General features: G+C 39.7%; 1 protein-coding gene across 2 annotated transcripts in view; it reads left to right on the top strand.

Annotated features, from left to right (window-relative positions):
• ckap5 (cytoskeleton associated protein 5) overlaps nucleotides 1-26,096 on the top strand; it is a 43,564-nt gene that overhangs the window by 2,911 nt on the left and 14,557 nt on the right. Inside the window, exons 2-31 of one of the 2 annotated variants that reach the window (XM_080875747.1) lie at nucleotides 4,919-5,015; nucleotides 7,670-7,863; nucleotides 9,638-9,844; nucleotides 10,091-10,262; nucleotides 10,391-10,523; nucleotides 10,630-10,730; nucleotides 12,118-12,231; nucleotides 12,329-12,433; nucleotides 12,826-12,915; nucleotides 13,433-13,597; nucleotides 15,513-15,641; nucleotides 15,730-15,888; nucleotides 16,034-16,135; nucleotides 16,758-16,868; nucleotides 17,005-17,097; nucleotides 17,407-17,592; nucleotides 17,767-17,861; nucleotides 18,438-18,621; nucleotides 18,764-18,909; nucleotides 19,175-19,349; nucleotides 20,317-20,430; nucleotides 20,648-20,776; nucleotides 20,998-21,192; nucleotides 21,276-21,402; nucleotides 21,867-21,952; nucleotides 22,176-22,286; nucleotides 22,707-22,829; nucleotides 24,956-25,105; nucleotides 25,175-25,378; nucleotides 25,458-25,593. In XM_080875747.1, coding sequence (XP_080731873.1) covers nucleotides 4,959-5,015; nucleotides 7,670-7,863; nucleotides 9,638-9,844; nucleotides 10,091-10,262; nucleotides 10,391-10,523; nucleotides 10,630-10,730; nucleotides 12,118-12,231; nucleotides 12,329-12,433; nucleotides 12,826-12,915; nucleotides 13,433-13,597; nucleotides 15,513-15,641; nucleotides 15,730-15,888; nucleotides 16,034-16,135; nucleotides 16,758-16,868; nucleotides 17,005-17,097; nucleotides 17,407-17,592; nucleotides 17,767-17,861; nucleotides 18,438-18,621; nucleotides 18,764-18,909; nucleotides 19,175-19,349; nucleotides 20,317-20,430; nucleotides 20,648-20,776; nucleotides 20,998-21,192; nucleotides 21,276-21,402; nucleotides 21,867-21,952; nucleotides 22,176-22,286; nucleotides 22,707-22,829; nucleotides 24,956-25,105; nucleotides 25,175-25,378; nucleotides 25,458-25,593 — 4,093 coding nt within the window. In that variant the 5' untranslated portion in view covers nucleotides 4,919-4,958. The remainder of the gene's footprint in view (nucleotides 1-4,918; nucleotides 5,016-7,669; nucleotides 7,864-9,637; nucleotides 9,845-10,090; nucleotides 10,263-10,390; nucleotides 10,524-10,629; nucleotides 10,731-12,117; nucleotides 12,232-12,328; nucleotides 12,434-12,825; nucleotides 12,916-13,432; nucleotides 13,598-15,512; nucleotides 15,642-15,729; nucleotides 15,889-16,033; nucleotides 16,136-16,757; nucleotides 16,869-17,004; nucleotides 17,098-17,406; nucleotides 17,593-17,766; nucleotides 17,862-18,437; nucleotides 18,622-18,763; nucleotides 18,910-19,174; nucleotides 19,350-20,316; nucleotides 20,431-20,647; nucleotides 20,777-20,997; nucleotides 21,193-21,275; nucleotides 21,403-21,866; nucleotides 21,953-22,175; nucleotides 22,287-22,706; nucleotides 22,830-24,955; nucleotides 25,106-25,174; nucleotides 25,379-25,457; nucleotides 25,594-26,096) is intronic. The other variant, XM_080875748.1, reaches the window with a different exon arrangement.

Below are 26,096 nucleotides of genomic sequence, written 5' to 3'. Positions count from 1 at the left end.
ACAGATATTCGATGGTACTTGATTGCAAACCAGTTGATCTGAGTCGATCCGAGTAGGTACTAAAGGTAAAGGAGTTTTAAAGCCAGATTTATAGATTTATCCAACAGCCTAATTGATTCATCCAGAGGACACCTGCTTTATATCAAGCGCTTCAACTGTTTAAACCTAGAATCTCTTACACCTGACTTGTACGATGTGTATAACACAAAACGTTATTTACTCTCAGATCCTGACACATCCCTGTATTGAATTTAGAAGGTAACTGTGTCACATGCTCAAGTGTGCCATTGCCCTTGTTTTTTCTTGTATGCCAATGTGTGGTATATTAAAGTCAGCATGAATATTGCAACTCCATTAAAGTGGTTTGTGGTTTTCATCAGCCAGATTGTGCTACAGTAAAGCTCTCTTTCAGCATTAAAAAGCTACTGTCAGGATATAAGAAAGTGGTGCAAAGTGGTTTGGACTGAAAAGTGTGGAAACGGTAGATATTTTATTTGGTTGGCCTTGTTGCATATGTATTTATATGAATTTCCCTTTAACAGGACACATTTTTCAGAGAACAGTTATTAAATAGATCCTACAAACATGATTAATTAGGATTTTTGCATTCAGTTCCATTGTAAATGTAATAGTGATATTTTGGTGGTGGAATTTGTGATGGTTTGAATCAGAGGAGGAAATGTTGTCAGAGAGTGCCCAAGTGTCACCAGTGGATGCCTCAAAGCTAGCAAAGGTTTTAGTCATATACTCACATTGTTAAAACTTTGGCTATATACTGTACAGAATATGATTTTATGTCATGGCAAAGGCTGTGAATTTGGAGAGGGAGCAGTCAGAACTGAAGCGACTGTACTACCAGAAGGAAATGGCTACAGCATTAGAGACATTGAGGGCAGCTACAATGACCTCTGAATCCCACAGCCAAATAGGAATTGTGAAGAGGCTGCTAGGAAAGCCACAATCACTAAATACCTGCGGAGAGTAAAGCAAGTCCTAAGGAGTCAGCTGAATGGGAAGAACAAGATCTAGGCAATCAACACCTACGCTCTGCCAGTGATTAGACACCCTGCTGGGATAATAAGCTGGTCAAAGGAGGAGATGGATGCCACTGACATCAAGACAATGAAGCTCATTACACTGCATGGAGGGTTTCACCCCAAATTCAGTAGCCTGAAGGCCTTTTCACATAGGCTCTGAAACCCATTAATTTCTATTGCATGTGTCGCACGATAACGGTTTCCTGCTGAATTAAGCAAAGTACAGCGTAATCTTGCCAGCAAGGAGTTCTTGCACAGCATCTGTACTGTGACGTGCCTTTGCATCACCAATACAAATGAAGCCAACAACCACTTGATGAACAAAAACATTCAGTGCATATCAGAGTTCAGTGAACTTTTTGACAGAACTTTATGTGTGTATGTAGAGACCTCCAGAGCCTTTGAATAAGCCATTCCTTTCAACAGTTTTGGGGACCTCGGGAGAAAAGCAGTGTTGCGGAAACGACTGTGTCGAGTATGACCTGGAAGTCGTGATGTTAAACTGGGACATGCTCTTTAGGGTTGTTGAGAATGACCGAGCTAAGGTTCTGTGGGACTTCCAAATACAGACAAACTGATGTTGGCTAACCAACCGGACATAATATTTGTGGATAAACCAAGGAAGGCAACTGTAATTGATGTTGCTATACTAAGTGAAAGCAACAAAGGATCATGAGAAGCTTGAAAAAAGTACCACAGGCTGAGAGAAGAGCTTGAGAAGATGTGAAGGCAGCAGTGCTCCCATTGGTAATCACCGCAGTGACCCCAAGCTGGACAAGTGTCTCCAGCAGATCCCAGAAACAACACCCAAGATCTCTGTCCAGAGGAGCGCAGTCCTAGGAACAGCAATGATGCTACGCGGGACCCTCAAGATTCCAGGATTTGGGTAGAGGACCCGAGCTTGAAAGGGGACATGAAATGCTACACATATTAAGCCTAACTTGCATCATAGAGCCCTGCTCTCAAAAACGGACAAATCTAACACTGTCTGTGTCTGGATTTAAGAAATAAGTGCTTAAAGTTTTAAAAACATTTTAGCGCCATCTTCTCTCAGTGTAGAACATTACGTCACCAGGTTGGTTGTTTGGTGTAGGCTTGCATTAGTTAGTTATTAGTTCTGTCATTAGTTGGATAACAGAGTGGAAAGCAAGGGGACTAAAACTAAAAATCTATTTAATGGGATCACTTTTGTGCTGCCCCTGGATATAACAATGTTAAAACAAAAGATATACTGTCCACTTCCACTGTCTGGCTGTCTTGGCTTTCCAAACTCAGCTTTTCAAAAATTTTACATTGGTTCAAGTGTGATCAGTGATCAGTCCAAGTCAGTTTGCAACTGTTGGCACAAAGGTGAGATGCGCCCTCCAGTTTATAGTGCTCCCAGAGTATTTTAATTTATTCAAAATATTCATATCTGGTGTCCCTGTTTTGGCATATCGCCACACAAAGAGTGTGTGTGTGTGTGTGTGTGTGTGTGTGTGTGTGTGTGTGTGTGTGTGTGTTCGTGTTCCAAACCCTAGTATTTACCTGGATAAGCCCAAATCCTGCTTGGTAGTCCAGGGTTAAGGCCTTAAGAAACCAATGAGTGATGCCATGGTAGCTAAGCCAAGTTAACAAAAAGTCAGAGCTCTGTTGAGCCATCATTCTTTTAACCATAGCTAGCGATGACTTCATGAATTTCTTAACAGCAGGGACGTTGTAAGTTAACTTTGAGAATCCTTTAATGGAAAATGTCAATAACTAATAAAAGCATTTTGAACCATTTATCGTATTCTTCAATAATGGATCATGCAGCTTAACTGTGCATGCATCATGCATTATCAACATTATAATCTAGAGAGAGCCCATCTACCTTTCAGAGAAAGCTAATTTCCAACCTTTTTATCTAAAAAATTCTTGAAAGTGTTGTTGCACAACTGCTAACTGATCACTTGCAGAGGAATGGTTTATTTGAAGAGTTTCAGTCAGGTTTCAGAGCTCATCACACTACAGAAATCATATTAGTGAAGGTTCCAAATTATTTTCTTTTTGCATCTGACAGTGGGCTCATCTCTGTGCTTGTCCTGCTAGACCTCAGTGCAGCATTTCATACGGTTGACTGTTATTTTATTACAGTAATTAGAGCATGCTATAGGTATTAAAGATACTGCACTGTAGTGGTTTGTATCACATCTACCTAATGGACTCCAATTTGTTCATGTAAATGGTGAGTCCTCTTCGCACACTTAGGTTATTGAAGGAGTTCCACAAGATTCTGTGTTAGGACTAATTAAACTTAAATTATGCATGCTTCCCCTTAGCATTAGATGGCATAGCATACATTTTCCATCATTTGGTACTATATAAATAAAATTGCATTGAAATTAAATTGAATCTCTGGGCGTTTCCCAGTGGAGTTTGGTGCTTCATCTAGCCAAAGAAATAGCCACATTATGTACATTCACTTCTTAACCCAAAACCAAGTGCCTCAACTGATCTGGACCATGATAATGGTGTCTGTTTGGGCATGACCTCAATTGCTAAATTAATTATCAATGGGCAAATGTACTGTAAGTCTCTTTTTCCCAACTTTAGTTGCTATCAAATGACAGTTACCATTAGCTGCCATTAGCATAGAACACTACGCTGTACTTGCTCCTCCTCCTCCTTTCCTTTTTCTTTTTCTTTCTCAGAATCCTGCTACATCTATTTCTGTTGACTGTACAGTGGGAAGATGAGGCGATCGAACTGTAGAACATTATCCACTCTAGATACATTAGCAGATGGTCATAATAAATTTTTAACCAGTTGCTTAAAGCCTCACTTTCCCACTATGTACCACATTGTTTCTGAACCACTGTTTGCTTTTTCTGTCATATGGACTTCATCTAAGATGTTTGATTGAGTCATTTGTTTAGTTTTTGCTTTTTAGAGGTTGCTAAAATAGGCCCTGCCCCACCCCACCTCGTTTTTTTTAAATATATTTATTTTTTAATAAAGGTATTAAATTGTAATTTGAGGCTGACTGACTTGTCAGAGATGCCCAGGCTTGTTTTGTGTATGTGCAAAGGAATGTAAACAGATGGCATTGGTAGAGTATAGCTTGCTATGATATTTTTGTCACATAAAAAAATTTATACCAGGATTATTGGTATAGGAAGAGATCTGGCTGATGTAATGGAGAGAGGGAAGATGGATGAATTGTGTGTGTGCAGGAGACCAGGTTGAATACAAGCAAGGCCAGATGCATTGGAGGTGGATTCATTGAATTTCTAAACTTCTAGCTTTCTTCTGGGTTTGACTCCCCCCTCCCCCCCACCACATAGCTCACTTTTTTTTTTTTTTTAAATTAAGCATTACCACAATCAACTGGTCAGTGATGTGCTTTACCTTCGTAATGCTCTAAGCTTGTAAATTTGAGTTAAAACTGAGGGGTTTCTTCCAATGTATACATTGTATAAAAACTTCAGCAAGAATTTGAGCTCTCACTTGAGAAAAATCTAAAAGAAATTAGTTTAGATTTTAGAAAAAGAGTTCATGCTCACAAAGCAGAACATGTATCTACAAGGTTATCACAGCATTTCCAAGTGTGAACAACTGGAGTGTGAAGTATTATCAAGAAATTCAAAGAGCCAGCCAAGAGTCTTCAGATGATGGCGCAAGTAAACCGCTTTAGGCTTCCAGTGTGCACAAGAAACTCTTATACGTATTATTATAACTGGTGCACTTTGGTGTTGGTTTGATGTTGATGGTGTAAAAGTCCCACTTATCATAACTGCTGGTTAGCTTACAAAGTTAGAGGCTTCCCAGATTAATTAGGATATCTGGATAACAAGGACTTTAATTTTTTTTTTTCTTGGACATGCCGTGTAAATGATATGTGTGTGTGTCCCACACCTCAGCAGTGTACCTTTGGGGAAGCTGAGTCCCCAGGCAGCCACCATGGGGGACGAGAGCGAGTGGATGAAGCTCCCCATTGACCAGAAATGTGAACACAAGGTGAGCCTCTCATTTATGCTTGTCCTCTGTGAATGTATTTATTTTTTTTCCTTCAAAAATATTTGTAAATGTTTCTACACAGCTCTTTTACTTTATATTTTTATTTTTAATAAAAGTTATTTCACAATTTGTCTTGATCCATGTAAGGAAATTATAAAAAGTTTACTGTTCATCTGGAATTGGCGTTTTCAGCGGAAGAAACGTTTTGTCACTCAAGATGAAACACATTTGCTCAGTGCTGAGAGTGGTCCTGTTGCTGAGGTTGGAGTCATCCTGTAATCTCTTATGAACTACCTCCACTCTGCTGAAACTTCTGTCCACAGTTGCTCTGCTTCTACATCTGCAATGTTGTTTCTAATTCAGGTTGGGTTGACACACGCAGCTTAGAGGAGCTGTTTGGGGTACTGCAGCTGTACGCCCCAGTACTTTAGGTGTGTGTGTGTGTGTGTGTGTGTGTGTGTGTGTGTGTGTGTGTGTGTGTGTGTGTGTGTTTGTTTTTTTTTGTTTTGTTTTTTTAAGTGGGTTTTTTGTGTATTAATAGCTACTATAGCCTGTTTTACAATAGTACCTACTTGAATGGACTCCGTATGGTTCAACAGTTTTCTCATTAGGTTATTGTACCTGGTACAAGGTACTTATTTTAGTACCTGCTTGCCCGAGGTTCCAAGTGATCCAAGCGGGTACTAAAATCTGACGTCGTCAGACTGGATGCCACCGATTGGCTGGTCAGTAGCGTCACACGATGAGTCATGAGATCATCTTGTTCATGAAAATCAAAACGCTCACTTTGGTAACCCAGCAACAGGGAAATGACTACAAAAAACCCCCCCAAACAATAATATGGTCCTTGAGTCTAACGAAAAGTCACAGACCAAGCAGCAGCTATATTCTTGCCTCGTAGTCCACCTTTGTTGTAGCATTCGTGTTGCATATTAATTATGTCGCAGGACGTTCTGACATGTTGCTATGTCGACAGTCACGTACTCAAGGCAGTATTATTTTGTACTGGAAAACCTGTCGAGTTGTGGCGATGTGTGGTGGTTCGATCAGAGTAGCTACAAATGTTAAAGGGGCTTTTATTTCTTTGGAAAGAACCAAAGAATTTCGTTTTCTAGTTTGTGTTCTTTAACACATTTCTGAAATGTACATTATTTTTCAGTTTTGGGTAACCTTACCTTATTTTTTTTTATTTTTTTTATTTTTTTAATAACCTCTGGCAGTTCACCACTTTGTACTATTTCAAGTTATTCATTGGACTTGAACGACTTGAAATGCAATAAATAAGTATTGACTGATGTGGGGAAAAAATGATCATATAATTAAAATGGTTCACCTTGTTAGATCTGAAATCTGGACTATGCTGAGATTAAGCCTCCGTTTTATTCTGGTTGTAGCCACTGGAAGATGATACAGCTACTCAGGCAAACGAACCACTGGACATGGTTAGCATAATCAGCTGGAATATGTTTTATATAGAAGTCCCCCCCCCCCCTCCTGAGCATGAGAGCCACAATTTTTCTTTTTTATTTTGTTTGGTTTTTTTTTTTTTTCTATACCAAACAAAAGGCTTTTAAATGAACCACACCCTGAACTCAATGTGATTAGTGCTTTTGTGTTTAACATGGGCAGGAATGCCATTGTGGTGTTGTAGACTGTACAGAGAATGTGAGCAATCCAAGTTTCTAAAGCTAAAACGAAACTGCACCCTTTTCCTTTGTTATTCTCTTTTAGCTCACAAATAAGTTTGACTGAAAAGCCAGCAATCACTGTGCCTACAGTAGATTTAATAGGCATATGGAGCATACAAGGATATACACTTTCTAACTGATGTCTGAGATTTTTCTTAAGGCAGTTCACCTGCGCAGAAACTTGAAACACTGTGTATGTCCATTTAGTTTGTTGTTTGTGAAAGCATGACTGAATAGGAATATTTGAATGGTTTTTAATCATGATTTTATACCATATCACTACATCAACACAAGCTGTACTTTCTTGCTCTTCCCCCCCCCCCCCCCTTTTACAAGAGTGAATTGACAAAAACCAAGCAGTAGTAGCAAATATGGATGGAGCCACTTTGCATCACACACTGCTTAGTGAAGCCCTCTTACGAAGCCTCAAGCTAAGCATTGGCATCGCCATTCCTTCATCTCCCAGCATAATGGAATTCATGCTGAGTTACATGAAGTCTTGTGATGCATGAGACTGAAGAAGTCAGTCGAATGAGTGACAAATGTTTCTCCCACTGAAAATGCTGCATACGAATCAACTTTTTGGGATTCTGGAGAATCCTGTCTGCCTCCTTAGAATTACTATCATTTAGGATGTTTTAGCATTTAAATTGATAAGACATGTCAGACTTCAAGGATTCATGTTGTATTTTTAGTTTTAGGCTGACTGGTGATGCATGATTTATCTAATTTGGCTTTTTTTTTCTTTTTCTTTTTTTTAAATAAAACCAAAAGCAACATGTGAGATCAATGTGTGATGTTTTAAGACTATTTGATCTTGGGATTGCAAAACAAATGTTTTGTCAATATAAGTTGTCTTGAGTATCTTTTATCCTTTTGCATCATTTAGCATTATTGTCCAAACAATGTATGAAAGTTGGAAGTAAAATATGGTGACAACACTAATTCTCAGTGTGTTTGATTCAGATTTGGAAAGCCCGCCTGAATGGTTATGAAGAAGCACTGAAATTGTTCCAGAAGATAGAAGATGAAAAGAGTCCAGAATGGGGGAAGTACCTGGGACTGATTAAGAAGTTTGTCACAGACTCGAATGCAGTGGCTCAGCTCAAAGGTCTGGAGGCAGCCCTTGCCTTCATTGAGAATGCCCACTTTGCTGGAAAGTAAGTAACAGTAACAACAAGAGTTTCTCCTGCAATTTCTTTTAAAAGTCTGGAAAAACCCAAAACTGTGCCTCTAAACAAAGAACAGGCTTTCTTGGTTTTACATAGTCTGTTGTGTGTTGAGTTGCACTGCAACAACAGTGGTTTGCCTTGTGATTCAATTAATGTATAAAGGTAAACTGGACTCAAAGATGGTGCCAGTTAAATTGGTGGTGCTTAATGGTTATTAGTTTTTCCCTTGCTAACAGCAGCTTTGGACCTAGTCTGTAGAGTTTCTGTTAATCTGATGAAAATATAATTGTTCATCAGAATGCAGACTTAATTTGTTGCCAGTAGCCTGCATTTATCTTGAACTGCAGAAACAGTACAAGGTTTTTACTTTTGTTTTGCCAGAAAAATGGTGTTTGTGACCACAGAACAGAGTACATTAATGCTGAAATTCAATACAGAAATCTGCTGGGTATTTTTTGCTGTAAGCAATTAAACACATTATTTGAGGGTCAGATTTTTACAGCATTGATTTAAGGCATTAATATGATTTGAGGGCAACAGTCTGCACTGACAGAGGCGAGGCTCTGTCAGTGCGCCCCAGGGTGGCTGTGGCTACAATGTAGCTTGCCATCACCAGTGTGTGAATGTGTGTGTGAATGGGTGGATGACTGGATATGTAAAGCGCTTTGGGGTCCTTGGGGACTAGTAAAGCGCTATATAAATACAGGCCATTATTGTGGTGCGCTAATGACAATTAATAGTTGTTTTTAAGAAACTGTATTGCTGGTGTTGATTAGTAAAGTGTCATTGTTTGTTTGGCTAATCCCTCACATCGCTAACTGCAGTCCTATCTGTAGTGAGTGATATAGCCCTAGAAATTGTACCACATGATTTTGTGAAAATTTCTGATGATGAAAAGGTGTAAGTACATTTGTAGTCAGATGTTTATATACATTCATCAAAGGCATGAATGTCAGGATAAAATGAGGCTTTTAACAATTTCATTGAACATGTACAGCATGCGTGTTTAATTATTTTTATTTTATTTAACTAGGAAGATCCTATTGAGATTAAAAAAAAAAGTTTTTTTTAAGGGAGACCTGGCCAGGAGAGGCAGCAGCAAGTGTGACACAGTTACAAAAATTACAAAGTTAAACACACACACACACACTTGCTGAAGGATGAAATTAAAAAACATTGCAATTTATAAAATAGAAAACAATGAGCAAATATTTAGATTTTTTTTTCTCTTTTGAATAGTTATTATTGCTCATTAATATGACACATATTTATTTTTATTGGATTACTCAGTTAATTGATTGGATAATCAATAGATTAATTGATTAAAATAATCAATAGCTGCAGTACTACTCTTTTCCTTATGGTGTGTTCGGGGGACATATTTTTATGTTCCTGCTATGTCGTTATAATTTTGAGCACCTGGTGAAAAAATGTGTTTTTAAAAACAAACAAACGTAACACAAAAACGTAACCTACGTGGAAGCTGAGGGGTAGCACTGGCGGCTGCGAAGATCCTTTTTTGGTATTCAAAAGTTTGAGTCAAGTTATTAAAGAATAATGAAGGTAGCAGTAAGGCAGTGAAACTCTTTATTAAGCAGTAGTAGCACTGATGAAAGCGTGCCATTTTGTGTTTGGGCCACACACTACTCCTTATGGAGAGGTAATTATGGCCACATGCTATCATGAACTTGTATATCTATCTATGTATATGCCTATATCATTTTTTGTTTGTTTGTTTTTTTTTGTCTTTGTCACTCTATAGGACGACAGGTGAGGTAGTGTCTGGTGTGGTGACCAAAGTGTTCAACCAGCCAAAAGCACGGGCCAAAGAGCTGGGTATGGACATCTGTTTTATGTACATTGAGATAGAGAAGGCTGAAGTGGTTCAGGACGAGCTGCTCAAAGGACTCGACAACAAGAACCCCAAGATAGTGGTGGCATGCATCGAGACTTTAAGAAAGGCTCTCAGGTTAGTGTAACTATACTGAGAATCCTTTAATGTATAGACACAGCAAATGTAGTATGTCATGTTAATGTTGCCTGTCAGGATAAAGCTCTAGCTGCCACACAAGACCAAATAAACAAAAAGCATTGACTAAGTTTGATCAAATTGCTCATTTCTAACCACTGGAATCAAATTGCTGTAAGTCAGTCTATGTAAGTGTCAGTTCTGTAAATGACAATAATCAAATGTCATGTAATTGTCTTTTCACAGTGAATTTGGGTCTAAAATAGTAACATTGAAGCCAGTAGTGAAGATTTTACCCAAACAGTTTGAGTCTAGAGAGAAAGCTGTGAGAGATGAAGCCAAGCTGCTTGCAGTAGAGATCTACAAGTGGATCAGAGATGCTTTGAGACCTTCACTTCAGAACATTAATTCTGTACAGGTGGGGCCCATTATTACACACATTTTGCACACGTTTCATTCATTTTTGTTCATTTCAAGGCATGATAAACTGAATAAACCTGTCTTTTTTTTTTTTTTTTTTTTTTTTTTTTTTTCCTTTTCCTGCAGCTCAAAGAACTAGAGGAGGAATGGGTGAAGCTACCTTCATCTCCTCCCAAACAGACGCGCTTCCTGCGCTCCCAGCAGGACCTGAAAGCAAAGTTTCAGGAGCAACAGGCTCAAGGAGGAGAACAGTCAGACGGTAGGTTTATAGAGTAGAGAATTGCTTCTTTGACGTGTTGTTAGATAAAGAGGAGATAAGTCAGTCATAGTGTGATATTGACTTTTTCTTCCCCCCAATCAATCAGGAGATGATGGGGAGGAATTGGTGGTGGCAGTGGATCCTTATGAGCTGCTGGAGCCTGTGGAAATTCTATCAAAGATGCCCAAAGACTTCTATGAGAAAATTGTAAGTTTACGCAGCTTTCAGTTCAAAAACCTTCCCAAACATCAAAATAAGGTAATGGACATGGTCAGCAATAATACTCAGGTAGGCTGTAGCATTTAAATGATCTTCTTTTGGTCCTACAAAGCCCAAAGACAGTACCCCCCACATCAATACAGCTATAACACCAGCAACCTGAATTGTACAATGAATGGATCAGTCATTCATGTTGATAATGGCAAAATTTGACCCTACCATTTGCTTTCAACTGATCCAAGCTGGAAAAGAGTAGTTGGACCTCTGGAAGAGTTCCCAATATGTTTTATACTCCACCTAGGGGGGTGTTTATATACAACATGGAAAAGAGCCACAGGAACAACTAGGGCTGTGCAATATGACCAAAATCTCATATTGCGATATAAGACATTTATTGTCCCCGACAACAATATATATCACAAAAATTTTACATTTTCTGTTAATTCTTTGAATTTCCGGTCACTTGACTTGAGTGAAGTGTTTTCAGCTGGCGTCGTGTACCTGGAGTCCAGTGTTACATAAGTTGAAACGGCCACAAATTTCTCTTAGTATTTATTACATGGCGTGATGCAGGGAAAACTCTGTTCTAAGGTTTATTTTTTAGCACCTGACTGCTCTTTTTAGCTCCTCGTCCGTAAACACTCCACATACCTTTTCATATGATTCGGTTTATTTTGAAAAATCTCAACAGGATCTTCAGCTTTATTGTGAAAGGTTTATGTGGAAAATAAACAAGCAGACAACGGAGCCACGCGATGGTTTTACCTTCGTTGTTGCTAACGACAACTCATAAAAACAGGCGCTTGTCCGTCCGTAGTGTGGTTATACTAAATATAAGAGAAAGAGAGAACTTTAAGAAATTCTACAGTGACCATCAAAACGATGAAAAAATATTGCCGTAAACAGTTTATTTTGCGACACCACGAAACAAACGATAGTGTAATGTGAAAAGATAGATGTTGTCATATCATCATCTGATATATATCGTGATATTGAACAGCCCTAGGAACAACTTGTTAAAACTGTTTTTATATGACAAGGTTACAAGCTGCAGTAGTTGAAATGGGGCATTTTCTAAAGAATATAACCAAGACAACCCAATAAGAAGAAAGACAAATATAACAACTTGCTTCTCTAACATAGAAGTGACGTAATTGACCTTCAAATGCATCCTTTGAAGGACACAGCTCATAAATTGGGACATGGTTATTGAGCTCCCCCGTCTGCCTTGGTTTTTCTGTTTTTGTGTACCAACAGGCCTGTTTTTGTTAGTTGTAATTATTAGCATATTAAAATAAATATTCAGTTCAGGTGATGGTACAATCGTGGAGTTTAAATGCTGTTTAATAACGTGTGTTTGTTCTGTCTATTGTAGGAAGCTAAGAAGTGGCAGGAACGAAAAGAGGCACTGGAGGCTGTCGAGGCTTTGACCAAGAACCCCAAACTAGAGAACGGAGACTATGGAGACCTTGTCAGAGCCCTAAAGAAGGTAAAGGTTCAAAGTACTCTTGAGTGGCTTCAAAAAGCATTTTTTCTCACAGGTTTGGGTTTCGCGATTGTCTCTTGACAAGTTTACTGTGTTCTAGGTCGTAGGGAAAGATGCTAACGTGATGCTGGTTTCAATGGCAGCTAAATGTCTGGCAGGACTGGCTACTGGACTGAGGAAGAAATTTGGAACATATGCAGGACAAGTAAGTTGAAGTCCCTTTTCTTGATCTAAATAACAGCACATTTTTGAGAAGAGAAAATGTTCTCTTTAACCTTGAAACACTAAACGTATGCTGTAGGCTGAAATGATCAGCACAGCAACTTTAGGAAATAAAACAAAAAACAAAAGTGTTTTATTTCAATTTTTTTTAAATTCCTTTTATTCATTAGGAATAAAAACAAACAAACATGATGCAAAGCTGTATAACAGATTGAGGTATCATAGTTTTCTCTAGTGTTGGATGCTGCACAGCAGTCATAAGTTTTGCACTTTTAAACTGATCTGTTTGTTTGCATCTTATATCACCTGTTTGTAAATGTCATCGAATAGGCTGGCCCAGTTTGTTACTTTCTAATGTGAGATGTGTCTTTTAAGGTGGTTCCAACCATTCTAGAGAAGTTCAAGGAAAAAAAGCCACAGGTTGTCCAATCCCTGCAGGAGGCAATTGATGCCATCTTTCTCACTGTGAGTAAATTCTTTACATCTCATTGACAACAGACTTCAGCATGTAAATCTGACTGAAAAACCTCTAGTCCTTGTTATGTGTACTTTCACTTAACAGCATAGATCAGCATGTTCAGTTTTTAGCCGTCGGCCATAAAAGGCTGTTTGGTTATTGTCACCACCCCCACTAGGCCGGTGCTGTGAACAACTAAGTCTGTGAATGCAAGAACGAGGTGACGTAGGAGCTTCAAATTGATACCGAAGTGCATCCACTAAGAATCTTGGATGAGTTTGAATCTCAGTGACCTTCTGAGGTCAAGTTTTCATAAAAACTTGTGAATTCCATAACTTGAGATCAAGACGGCATAAGATTTCGAAATTGAAAACATAAGTGTGTTGACTTATAGCTGAGAGGTAGCACTGGCAGTTGATGGTGTTCTTTATATTATATGCATTTTCCCCGTAGTTATAAACTTAGAACTTAAACTCCTGTTAATTGTAGAGAATTTCACTGACTGCAGACTTCTCCCCCCTCCAGACAACTTTCCAGAACCTGTCAGAGGAAATCCTGGCTGTGATGGACAATAAGAACCCTTCAATCAAGCAGCAGGCCTCTCTTTTTCTCGCCCGCTCCTTCAGACACTGCACACAAGCCACATTGCCCAAGAGCATCCTCAAGCCTTTCTGTGCTGCTCTCATCAAGGTGACTTAAGAACTGCAGCATTACAGTGTAATGCCTTTTAGGATGAACCTATAATTAACCCTTTCATGCATGAATTACAACCTCAATCAGGATTTCTCCAGAACCTTGAGGGTTTTTTTTTTTTTTTCAATAAAAATCTTTTTCTGCAGTTTAATGTCAAATTGCACTCTGAAAAAAAAAATCATGGTACAAGTAAGCAATTGGAGTGAAAAAATAAATTGTGAAATCAATTTATAGACCAAAATGTATTCTAAACTTTTGACTCAAAATAGCCACCTTTGGCAGATATAACGGCTGAACATACCCGTGGCATTCTTTCTACAATAGAAATCAAATATTCTTCAGAAAGTTCTTCCCATATCTGTTGGAGAAGTTCTCATAAATGTGTGGCACTTGCAGGTTGCTTTGCTTTCACTGTTCTGTCCAGTTCATCCCAAACAAGCTTCAGGTTTGAACCCCTGACCAACTAGGCACATATCAGAGGGTATTGCAATGCTGTGGTAGCCATTTTGGTTCAGGGAGCCTCCCACTCTGTACAAGTCAGTGATCCTGGATCCAGCAAAACAGCCCCAGACGGTCACACTTCTTCCTCCATGTTTGACAGTTGATGCCACACACTGTGGAACCATCCTCTCGCCTACTTAGCGGCATACAAAGATCCTGCGTGATGAACCAAAGATTTTAGATTTTGATTAATCAGTCTGTAATACCTTCTTCCAGACTTCAGTAGTCCAATGATGGTGTTTCATGGCCCAGCAAAGCCTCTTTGCCTTATTCTGACATCTTAGCAATGCCTTTATTGCTGCAACTCATCCTGTCAAATCTGCAGCTCAAAGTCTTGTCTTTGAAACTCAGACTTGCTTACTACCACCACTATTAAGCTGTGCTTGAAGCTGTTGTCCTGTGAGCTGCTTATCACACAGAAACTTGTCCTCTGGTTCAGTGGTGGCTTTGGGTCTGCCAGACCTTTTCCTGTCAGAGTTTGCCCCAGTTTCTGTGTGCCCTTTGGAATCACTGACACTTTGACTTTCTTTGCAATTTGTCTGTAGGAAAGACCTGCATTTATAAGTGTTATAATGGTCTGTCTCTCTTCAATCAATTCTATTGTTAATTGCCTTTTTCTCTCAATTTTTGTAGCAGTACATTACTCCTGCAGCACAATACTGCTCCACTGATGCTCACGAGGGTATGGTACCACAGTGTGTTCCAGCACTGCTTTTATGCAGACAGAGTGGGTTGTAAGTAATCCCAAAAGTTGGAACACCTGTAGGAATTAGTAGCACCAGCTTTCAAGGCTTGATCAACCTCCATTGCTGCAGAACTGCTTTACATTGTTGACCCCCCCCCCTTTGTTTCCTTCTCCTTTCTTTAAAAAAAAAAAAAAAAAACCGAAACCAAAAAAAAACCTGGCAGTTCTCCACTTTTGTATCATTTCAGTCTATTCTTTGGACTTGAATGACTTGAATTGCAACATTCTTCTTTGTTAGTACTGAGTGCAATCTTGGCAGACAATATAGGCGAAACTGCACCCATAGTTTCCTGAAGTGTATTGCTGTTACAAAAATACGTGTACATGGTATTAGTATATAACAATAAAATTCGATGAATTTGTATAGTCAATGTCATCGATAATGGTGAGGATCGTTGCAGCCCTATTTGTGTATATCTGTATGAACTCGGACACCTCCTTAACAAATGTTTGCTGTAACATTCACAGATACAGTGATGTTAAGTTCTATGTTTGCATTTGTTTTATGTTCAATATATGTCACCTGTATGTAACTTAACAGACACCAAAATTTGTATCGCCTATTGAATTTTGTTCTAGTCACCACTAAATATGGAATGGAAAAATTTGAAAAAGCACTGCAGGTCTGGCCAACTAATTCTAAGTATACCTATGTTTTTCTCACAGCAAGTAAATGACTCTGCCCCAGAGGTCCGTGATGCTGCTTTTGAAGCTCTGGGGACTGCCATGAAAGTGGTGGGAGAGAAAGCTGTGAACCCTTTCCTGGCTGACTTGGATAAACTGAAATTGGATAAGGTGAGGATCAGGAAGATGTGAATTCAGATGTGAATTCGGTTCAATTTTTTGTTGTTGTCATGAACTGTTCACTTTGTTTTTGTTGCAGATTAAGGAGTGTGCTGATAATGTGGAGCTCTCAGGAGGTAGGAAGGGTGCAGGAGGAGGCGGCACAGTTGAGAAGAAATGTGCAGCTAAAGCCGTCGTCCCTGCTGAATCTGTATCCAAATCCTCTGTTCCATCGAAGAGCCAGACTTCTGCCAATAAGGTGTGCTGGGAGCAATGCATGTACAGAAAAGTCAAATTAGTCGAAGGAGAAATATTGTTGCCTTATTGTATATCAGCTTTGTTATTGATAAATAGGATGGTTGGCATCTTTACCAGTCTATAGTTCTACTTGAAACTTTATCCAGGTGTCAGCAGTGCCACCTAAGAAAGGGAAGCCAACCTCTGCAGCTGGTGCCAAATCCAAGAAGTCCTCCGACAGTAAAGAATTCACGGAGTCTGAACTTTCAGTAAGTCATTACTTGACTGCATGCTGGTCCTCTGCAACAAATGTCCGGCATATCAATACATGCTAGAACACTTGCTGTCTCCCAGTCCAGTGTGAAACTCATTGAAAAGAGAGGCAGCTATTCTAAGAAAGCTGGACAGAGCTGCAGAAAGTCTTTAAGCCATCAGCAGGGGGAAAAAATGTGTATATACTTGTACTATCCTACTACAGTGCACAGTTGACAGTGTACCTGCCCAATGAAATGTACACACAACGCAAGACTTTACATTCCCACGTACTTCATTTCTTGACAGGCTTTACAACTTAAAAACAAAGACAATGATGTGAATGCAACAGCCTACTATACTGTAAAACAACATGCTAGTAAGCACAGTTGAAAATAACAGATTTAAACAGCTGATTAAAGTAACTAAAACAATTCCATGTTTTCACTTGGGATTATATGAATATTGTCTTAAAGTTGGTTATCTTAGTTAATCAGTATCCAGTCCTCACTACTGACAAAGAGTGCCTAGCAGCATTAACTCATGTTATCATAGTAATATTTTATCCCTGTGGGATACAACATTATCAGGCTATTGCTTTGGAATTTCTTATTGTGTGCTTGTGTGTTGTTATATCAGGCTGAGGTGTGTCAGGACTTGGCTGCAGGTGTACTTCCTGCCTCCTGTCTTGAACAGCTGGACTCGGCCAACTGGAAGGACAGACTGGCCAGTATGGAGGAGTTCCAGAGGGTAAAGTCTTCCTGTTCTGTCCTCATCAGCTGTGTCATAAACAACTTCATCACAGAACAAAAGCTGATTGACTCATAATATCCAGCAGTGATTGCAAATAACTGCCATTTTTCATTAAATTTGTGTATCCTTCTAGGCTGTTGAGACGATGGATAAAGCTGCAATGCCCTGCCAGGCCTTAGTCAGGATGTTGGCCAAGAAACCAGGGTGGAAGGAGACGAACTTCCAGGTAATCATTGACAAGATGATGTTAATGAAACATCATTAACACCTGCTCAACAATTAACAACTACATTGCACAATTAACTAATGGGAGTGTCTCTTCCAGTTGACAGTGCTCCTATACAAATTTTACTGAAGGATTTGATGAGAATTAAAAAAAAATGTCAATGAAAAGCTGCTGTAGAGGGAACCAAAGTTTTGGCACTGCACTTAAAACCATTGGCATTCTTTGAAAGCCAGTGTGTAAATGGCAAAATAAAGCACCTGTTATAGGACAGATCAGCCATGTCTGATTACTTACCCTTTTCTTGTTCAGGTGATGCAGTTGAAACTGCGGATTGTGGCTCTCATTGCTCAAAGGGGACAATTTTCCAAGACCTCAGCCTCTGTTGTTTTGGATGGCTTGGTGGACAAGGTTGGAGATGTCAAGTGTGGTGGAAATGCTAAAGAAGGACTGACTGCTATTGGAGAGGCCTGCTCACTGCCATGGACTGCAGAACAGGTAAGGATAAATTTTTCTGGATTGTTAAAGATTGAAAAGGTCTTTTTATATGTGCAGAAAATGACAGAAACATCAACAGATACTACTGTAGCAACAGCGCCTTGATACAACTGTTGTTAATAAAATTGAACTGAGAATGCACAGTATTAATGACTTATGATTTTTCTTTGTCAGGTTGTTTCTATGGCTTTTTCCCAGAAAAATCCCAAAAACCAGGCAGAGACTCTGAACTGGCTGTCTAATGCTATGAAGGAGTTTGGCTTTGCAGGGTAACTTCCTGTCCATCACACATCACTTTATTTGTAACATAATTTCCAACTGATTTTGATTTGGGGGGGGGGGCTTCTTTAAAACATCTTCATTTAACATTTTGCCAGGGAGGTTATGTTTTTGTTCCCAACTGCCACAGGACGAGAGGCAGGGTAAATCCTGGGGAGGTCCATTCACCATTCACACTTATATTCACATCTATAGACAAGTTTAAAATCACGAACTAACCTAACCGTACTAACTGCATGTCTTTGGTGGTGTTAGGAGGGGGAATACCTGGAGAAATCCCACCTATTCCTGTTAGGCAACAATAACACCAGTAAATGAATAAAAGGAAAAACAATTCTACAAAAACAGAGTGGGCCAAAGTTTTTCTACAGCAAAGACTCCTTGCCAGTTATTATAAATGCCTGATTGCAGTTCTTGCTTTTTCATATTGCAACTAGATCGCATATAGAAGATTGAGATGGGCACCATGACATCAGTTGTTTTCCTGGCCTCATGTATCTATGCCATTTTCACCCTGGAAGTTGTCCTAAAGACCTCTGTTAACATTTGACCTCCCTACTCTCCAGTATCAATGTGAAGGGTTTCATCAACAATGTGAAGACAGCTCTGGGAGCAACCAACCCCGCTGTTAGGACAGCAGCCATCACTTTGCTGGGAGTCATGTACCTCTACATGGGAGCTCCACTACGCATGTTCTTTGAAGATGAGAAGCCGGCTCTCCTTGCACAGATAGATGCAGAGTTCGAGAAGGTAGCACTTCCAGAGATTTCTCTAAATTTAACTATGTGCTCAGTTTAGCAAGTGTGACCGGTTTAATTATTGTAGTAGTATAATAACAACAACGGGAAAAATAATCACAACTAGTGTCTCTTTATCCTGTCTCCTGTTTTAGATGCAAGGTCAATCTCCACCACCCCCTATCAGGTTCACCAAAAAAGTGGCGGCAGAGGAGGAGGGTGCTGAAGTTGAGGAGCAGGATGAAGATGCTGGAGGTGGAGGACAAAATATCATGGACCTGCTGCCCCGAACAGATGTCAGGTAACCTGATTGTTTCCTTGAAATTTATTTAACCATGCATCCATGTGCGGCAGCTGGAGCATGGCTTCTCCGATGGCGACATTTTCAAATTCTTAGGTCCACACAGGGTTGTTACCCATCTTAAGAGCTTCTAGACTGTTGCTGTTTAGACATTTATCTGGCTAATTAAGCCATCAGTAGGATGTTGGGCCTTAAATCTGTAATATGTCATGTTTGCTATCCCCCTTCTTTCTTTAATGTAGCTCTTTTTCCTTCTGTCTCTAAGTGACAAGATCACGACTGACCTTGTGTCTAAAATTGGAGATAAGAACTGGAAGATCAGAAAGGAAGGTCTGGATGAGGTTGCAGCCATCATTTCAGAGGCCAAGTTCATCATGGCCAACATTGGAGAGCTGCCTCTGGCCCTGAAGGGACGTCTCAGTGACTCCAACAAGATCCTGGTGCGTAAGATGGTGCTCTTCACCTGACCTACAGATCTCGTGTGCGTGCGTGATTTGAGAGGGGAGAGGGGGGGGAAATCACCTGTACTGTATTTATCTACTTAACCTATTTGGTTCTTATCTTTGGTGAGGAAAGTATGGAGATAAAAATTATCGCTTTGTGTTCAAGCATTAGTGCTCCTGCCTTCATTTAAAATCATGCATATCGATGGTCTGGTGAAAAAAAACATTCAATCATTTTTACTACTCAGATTTCTCCTTCTAACATATTGGTCAAACGTATATTTCGATTCATCTTTGATTAAGAATTGGAGTACTTAATTGGATCGTTTTTACTCACACAAGGCTGAATGTTAAGATCCTTTAACCCCTTCCCAGCTGTGACAACAAGGAGCGGCCAAGGGGCACTTTTAGGATGCTAATGTTCACATTTTGAAATGAAAAGGCAGATGGTTTGGAAGACAGGTAATAAAGGCCATCTGTGTCAACTGTCGTTGAACAGAGGGGGTAGCTTACGACACTGACTATTAGCCACCTACAATGCAGATTTGAGATCCCTTCCATGGCGCCTCAACCGCCACTCACATCTGTAAGGTGACCCCAATAGGTGAGATGATGGGGTGAGGCAAGCTCTTAGTGGTTTGATCCGAAACATCTGGTGATAATGATCCATGCCTTTATTCATGACGTGATGAGGCACATTAACACCACTAGGATTTAAATACCTGGAACTCCATTTGGATTTTGAACTGAAGGAGCCTCTTGGATGACAGGTGAAATGTCTCTGTGAAACTTAAAGAAGTCCAGTTGATTTCCTTAGATGAAATCTAATGTGTTTGTGTCTGTCTCAAAAATTAAAAACTGTAACAGTTTAGTGTGGAGCGATATTATGTGAGGTAACTATGTAGTAATACTTAAACTAAATAGGCAGTAAATGTTAATAAGGGTTTTACTTTGTGTTTTTCAGGTGCAGCAGACTCTTTCTATTCTGCAGCAACTGGCTACAGCCTTGGGACCTGGACTTAAGCAGCACGTCAAAGCTCTGGGAATTCCCATAATAACCGTTCTAGGAGACAGCAAGGTACTCAGCCCACCGATGATAGTATTCATGATCATCTTGTTGCAAACTTTTTTCTTTTTTTTTTTAAAAACCCTCCATTCCAGAGCTTTCCTGCTTTTGAGATTTTTACATGAAAATTTCATAAAAATATGAAAGTGCCATGAAGGAAACATGTTAATGAAAACAATAGTAAGATATATAGACCTAGATTGAATTGTGCTGGCAATTATTTCTGCAGCCAAATGTGAGGGCGACTGCCATGACCACACTTCAGGCCTGGGTGGAGCAGACTGGGATGAAGGACTGGCTGGAGGGAGAAGATCTTTCTGAGGAACTGAAGAGAGAGAATCCCTTTCTGCGACAAGAGGTACACACACACACACACACACACACACACACACACACACACACACACACACACCTATTCTTTTTGCTGTGTGGTCTCACAGAACATAACTTTGACTGTTCTGTTTTCTAGAGATGGATTTGAAATTTTAGTTGTTGGTGTTCCTTATTGTATGAATTGCAGCACAACGGGATGTAAGTAAGAGACTCATGTTTTGCTGGAAACCTCTCTGCATTCCCCAGGTGCTCGGCTGGTTAGCAGAGAAGTTGCCCACACAGAGGACTGTTCCAGGGGATCTGATGCTGTGCATTCCTCAGCTTTACGCCTGTCTGGAGGACAGAAATGGAGATGTGCGCAAAAAGGCTCAGGATGCCCTTCCTACCTTTATGATGCATCTTGGCTACGACAAGATGACCAAAGCGACAGGCAAACTCAAAGTACGAACCTACGGGATATTTTTGCTTCTTGACCACAAATAGTGAGTAGGGATTAATGTCATCTTACTCTCATCTCCCCTCAGCCTGCCTCTAAGGATCAGGTGGTATCCATGTTGGAAAAGGCCAGAGCAGTGATGCCAGCTAAACCTGCGGCGCCAGCCAAAACGGGGGGAGGGAAAGGATCTGCAGAGCCAAATAGAGCTGCTTCAGGTATTTTTAATATTTTAGCATAGTCCCGAGTATGTGTTCAGAACATTTCGGTGGTACTCAAATTTATCTAAACAATGGATTGCATTTAATATTACAGGAATGGTTAAAAAAAAGTAAATGCCACCAATACAGCCAGTCTTTATCCTAATGATAAAGGTGAAGCTTGGCGGTTGAAGGTTGCTGTTGTTAAGACTGTATTGGACTTTTTCTCATGTGTAACTAAATAATGATGGAACCCTTTTTAGCTTTTAAATCCCCTGTTTTGTTTTAAGTGTACTTGTTCATGTTTAAGAGTGATGCCTTTTTTTTTTTTATCTCCTCTCCTTCACAATGAACCCTCTTCAACTGGTCTAACAATAGAACTCAGGATTTCATTGGAGAGAAGTTTGTCATTTCCTGTTAGGCTTGCAGGTATGAGCTAAAATGGCCAGACCATTCTATTAATTTGAATCTGTCCTCTGCAGCCTCCAGGTCTCAACTACCAAGTGAAGACGTCGCTGATAGTAAACCAGAAGTTAAGAAAGTCCGAGGTGGAATGGCTGCTAAGAAGGTATTTATGCTTCTCACGTGTGTGTGAGTGAACATTATTCATTTTGTGTACTGCACTCAGCAGATACAAGGTGCTTTATAAATTAAGTCAGTACAGTATGGTTTGCCATGCCATGCACATTTGCGACTGGGTTTTTTTTTTTTTTTTCTTTTACACTATTTTCTTATCAGTTAATTCAGGACTAAGAAGTTGTAAACACAATATGGTTTTTCTACTCACCCAGCCTCCCTCCCCACCTGAGGAACCCATCCCTCCCCCTTCTTCCAAGGACAAGGACAATAATGGTAGTAAAAAGCCTTCCAGCAAAGGGAAGGCTGCTGGTGGCAATCAACAGGTAGATGTTCAAGTGGTGTTTAGTGATGAAAGTCGGCTCAGAACTTCATTTGAACTGTCCCTGCTCTCTCCCAGTACATCAGGAGCAGAGTTTCTCACTGGGCTCTTTTTAACTCTTTTCAGCCTCTCTCTCTCTCGCCGTGGTTGTGTCAAAAATGCACTAACTTGGTTGCAAAAACAAAATTGATAGTTCACACAGGATTCAGGTTTCACTTAACTGCATGAATGTGTGTGTCAGACTTCAGCGTTGCAACCTGCCTTGCATAACACCTCCTATATTTCTTCTTTCTGCAGTGTGTTACTTACAAGCTCTTCCTCTCTTCATTTGACATTAGAAAACATTACTATGCTCACACATCCACAGGCAGAACAATGTTTAATTCAGCTGTTCTCACTATGAATTTGCTGTTGCTTCCCTCAGGGTGCTGCTGGTAAGAAGCCTGTGTCTAAAGGTCTGAAGGATGATGAAGATAAGTCTGGGCCACTCTTCATCCTCATCGCCAATGCGAAGGAACAGAGGATCAAAGAGGAGAAGCAATTGAAGGTACCAGTAGATGGAAAAACAGCAATAGGGCATGTCTTTGTGGACTTTCTAATTGTAGGTGTGTCCTTTGGGCTGCTGGACTTTGTTTTAGACTCGTGAAGTCTAAAAACATGAAATTTAAGAACTAAGGTTATTATTTATTTATTTATTTATTTATTTATTTATTCATAAGCTGAAATTTAAATTAAACATTAGATATTGTTCTGTGTGCAGTGCGCTAAACACCACAATGAAACAGAGAACCAACCTAACATGAAGTGACAGGAAGCTAACATACTCAACAACACATCAAAAGAATAGAAGTCCTATAAAAGAACACAAGTTTTATTGGCACAGACAAAGGCTTTGACTTTGAAATGAAACATACACAATCTGGTGGTCAAAATATGCTGGTTGTACAGCTGACGTCAAAGTTTAATAGACAAAGACCAGTGTGTTGTCTCTATAGATGATGTACACGTGAATATAATTTTGGCACAAATGAAACTTCCAGAGGAGCCGTCATAGGGCAATAGGCGGCGTGCACTCTGGGCAGGTCACCAGTCCATTGCAGGGTCCATACAAAGACAGGCAAGCACATACTCATATCCTCATGTATAGCTAATTTTTAGACGCTCCAATTTAACCAAATTGGAGAAATGGAAGAAAACCATCGCAGATAAGAAATCTCTATGCAGCATAAGATCAGGTTTGTACCCAAACTTTTATTACTTTGAGGAGAAAGTACAGGAGAGAAGAAGACTTGAGAATTAAAAGCAGCTCTAAAAATATATAGAAATACTTTTGTCTTATTAATGGGCAATAATGAATATTAGAGAGAAAAATGTCTTTCAAATTCAACTGCTCATTGGTTTCCATTTTAGACTGTTTCCCCTCCCCCCCCCCATTTGTTTCATTTTTCCAAAAAACCACCTTTATTTATGAATAACTGAGTTTGTCTGTAAGCCTTTAAAGGAGAATGTGGTGAGAAGCAATAATAACAGCATTCTGAAGTTTCTGTGCTGCTGAAAACAAGATGTTATGAAGGTGTAGCTATTAATTAATTAATATTAACAATAATTCACTGTTCGGTATAATAACCCTCAGGTCAGTGGCTCAGTTTTACTGGCCCAGTTTTACTGGTACACACCTACCCAGTAGTTATACAAGGTGGTTACAGGAACAGCGCCGCTGTGTTGGATACTACAAACACGTTTTGGTTTTGTTTTTTTCATTCTACCTGAGCTCAGTCTGTCTGTAACTGCTCGGCCTCTTTGCTCTTCGCGGTGTGTAAACAGACTCTGGCTCCATGTTAAACTACGCCAGCGTCATCATCACTGCTGCTGTTGTCTTATCAGGGTTTCTGTTTAAAACTGGGGCCTGTGTGGCCTTAATGTCACACCTTTTATTTACACAATGCTCCTAAATAAGTTTGTATTACAGCCCCGTTTTTAGTTGCAAATGTGGGTGAAACACTTGAGTTCCCATTTCCATCGTGACAGCAGCACGCTGCACAGCCGCGGTTTATTCGAAGTTTTTATAATCAGATGCTTCAAAATACTTGATGACTCATTGCAGCTCTATTTTTCATGTATGTCCAAAATCATTTGCACCTTTTTGTTCTATGTTCCCTATTAATTACCACCAGTACCACTTTAAATGCTACAGATTGTGGTTCACTTATAATACAGAAACCCATTTGCTGCACACGTATATAGCTCTTAAATGGAATAATAAAGAGCTGTTGTAACGTATTGTACTGAAAAAAAGCAGCATCAGCTCCAATTACAGTATCTTAATTACGAGATACTATAATTAAGATGCTGTGTAAACTACACACTTGTAGTTAAGAAATTGTTACTTTTTTTTTTTTTTTTTTTTTTTTTGTGTGTGAACACAACACCTCCAGTTTAATGTATGTCAGAGAAAGGGAGATTGTAATCATTCTCATCATCATGATGCAAAATGAATGAAATGGTAGAATACATGTAGCCTCTGTAGGACTGTTGAATACCAGTTAAACCATTTAAAGGCATTTTCATAGTGTTGCATTGTGATAAAATTAGATGTGCAAAATGTATTTTATTTTATTTTTTGGTGAAATATGACATGTCTGCTTAAGTAAAAAGAAAACGTTTTTGTTGTAGATTCTGAAGTGGAACTTCATCACCCCTCGAGATGAATATGTGGAGCAGTTGAAAACTCAAATGTCCACCTGTTTTGCAAAGTGGCTGCAAGATGAGCTGTTTCACTTCGACTTCCAAAGACATGTCAAGGCCATTGGAGTCATGATTGAGGTATTGGCTGGTCCTCTTCCTACTGCAGTGCGTTTTGTTTGCGTTTCACTAATGAAGTCTGTTTAACAGAGGTTGGAGAGTGAGAGTGAAGCCACCATCAGCTGTCTGGACCTGATTCTGAAGTGGTTCACCCTGCGGTTTTTTGATACCAACACCACAGTCCTGATGAAGGTGCTTGAGTATCTAAAATTGCTGTTTGCCATGCTGAATAGAGAGAACTACCACCTGACGGAGTATGAAGCCAACTCCTTCGTCCCCTACCTCATACTTAAGGTGAGTACATATCCGAATGGGACCTCTTCATTTATTTTCTTCCTCACTCCATCCGCTGAGCATCTTCCCTCATATTTAGGTTGGAGAATCAAAAGATGTGGTTCGCAAAGATGTTCGGGCTATCCTGGCCATGCTATGCAAGGTTTATCCAGCATCCAAGGTCTTCCCTTTCCTCATGGATGGAACCAAATCCAAAAACTCCAAACAGAGAGCTGGTAGGTTTTCTTTGGTTAGTCTTTGCTGCACCACATGACTATCAGTCCTCTTCTGTTTGTGCCAATTTTTTTTTATAGCTATAAAACAAAAATTGCATTAGAAATGAAAGCTGTGTGGCAGGATTTTGATTTGGGGAAGGAAAATGTTCTTTTCAAGCTCTGTCAGCTCCAGCAATTCAGGAAGACATCTGTAGCGATAGGTTGGGTGTTAGGAGAAAGACGAGGGCAAACAGAAACTGGACCGAAGACTCACTATGGGAGAAAGGGCCAGAGTTTACTAATTAAATGTAGTAGTGGTGTATAAACCTACAGGGAGGAAAAAGAAATGCTCAGTGCATTATGGGAAGCCTAAGCCTATTGTAACATAAGCATATAAGCTTTATCAGAAAGAAAAGTTTTAGGCCTAATCTTAAAAGTAGAGCATGTATGTCTCTTAAATCCAAACTAGGAACTGGTTCCTTAGTAAATAGCTGAAGATTTTGCCTCCCATTCTACTTCTATGA

Source organism: Rhamphochromis sp. 'chilingali' (assembly GCF_963969265.1).
Source record: "Rhamphochromis sp. 'chilingali' genome assembly, chromosome: 2".
Taxonomy (NCBI): domain Eukaryota; kingdom Metazoa; phylum Chordata; class Actinopteri; order Cichliformes; family Cichlidae; genus Rhamphochromis; species Rhamphochromis sp. 'chilingali'.
The sequence above is the reverse complement of the archived record's forward strand: the minus strand, read 5'-3'. Positions and strand labels throughout refer to the sequence as shown.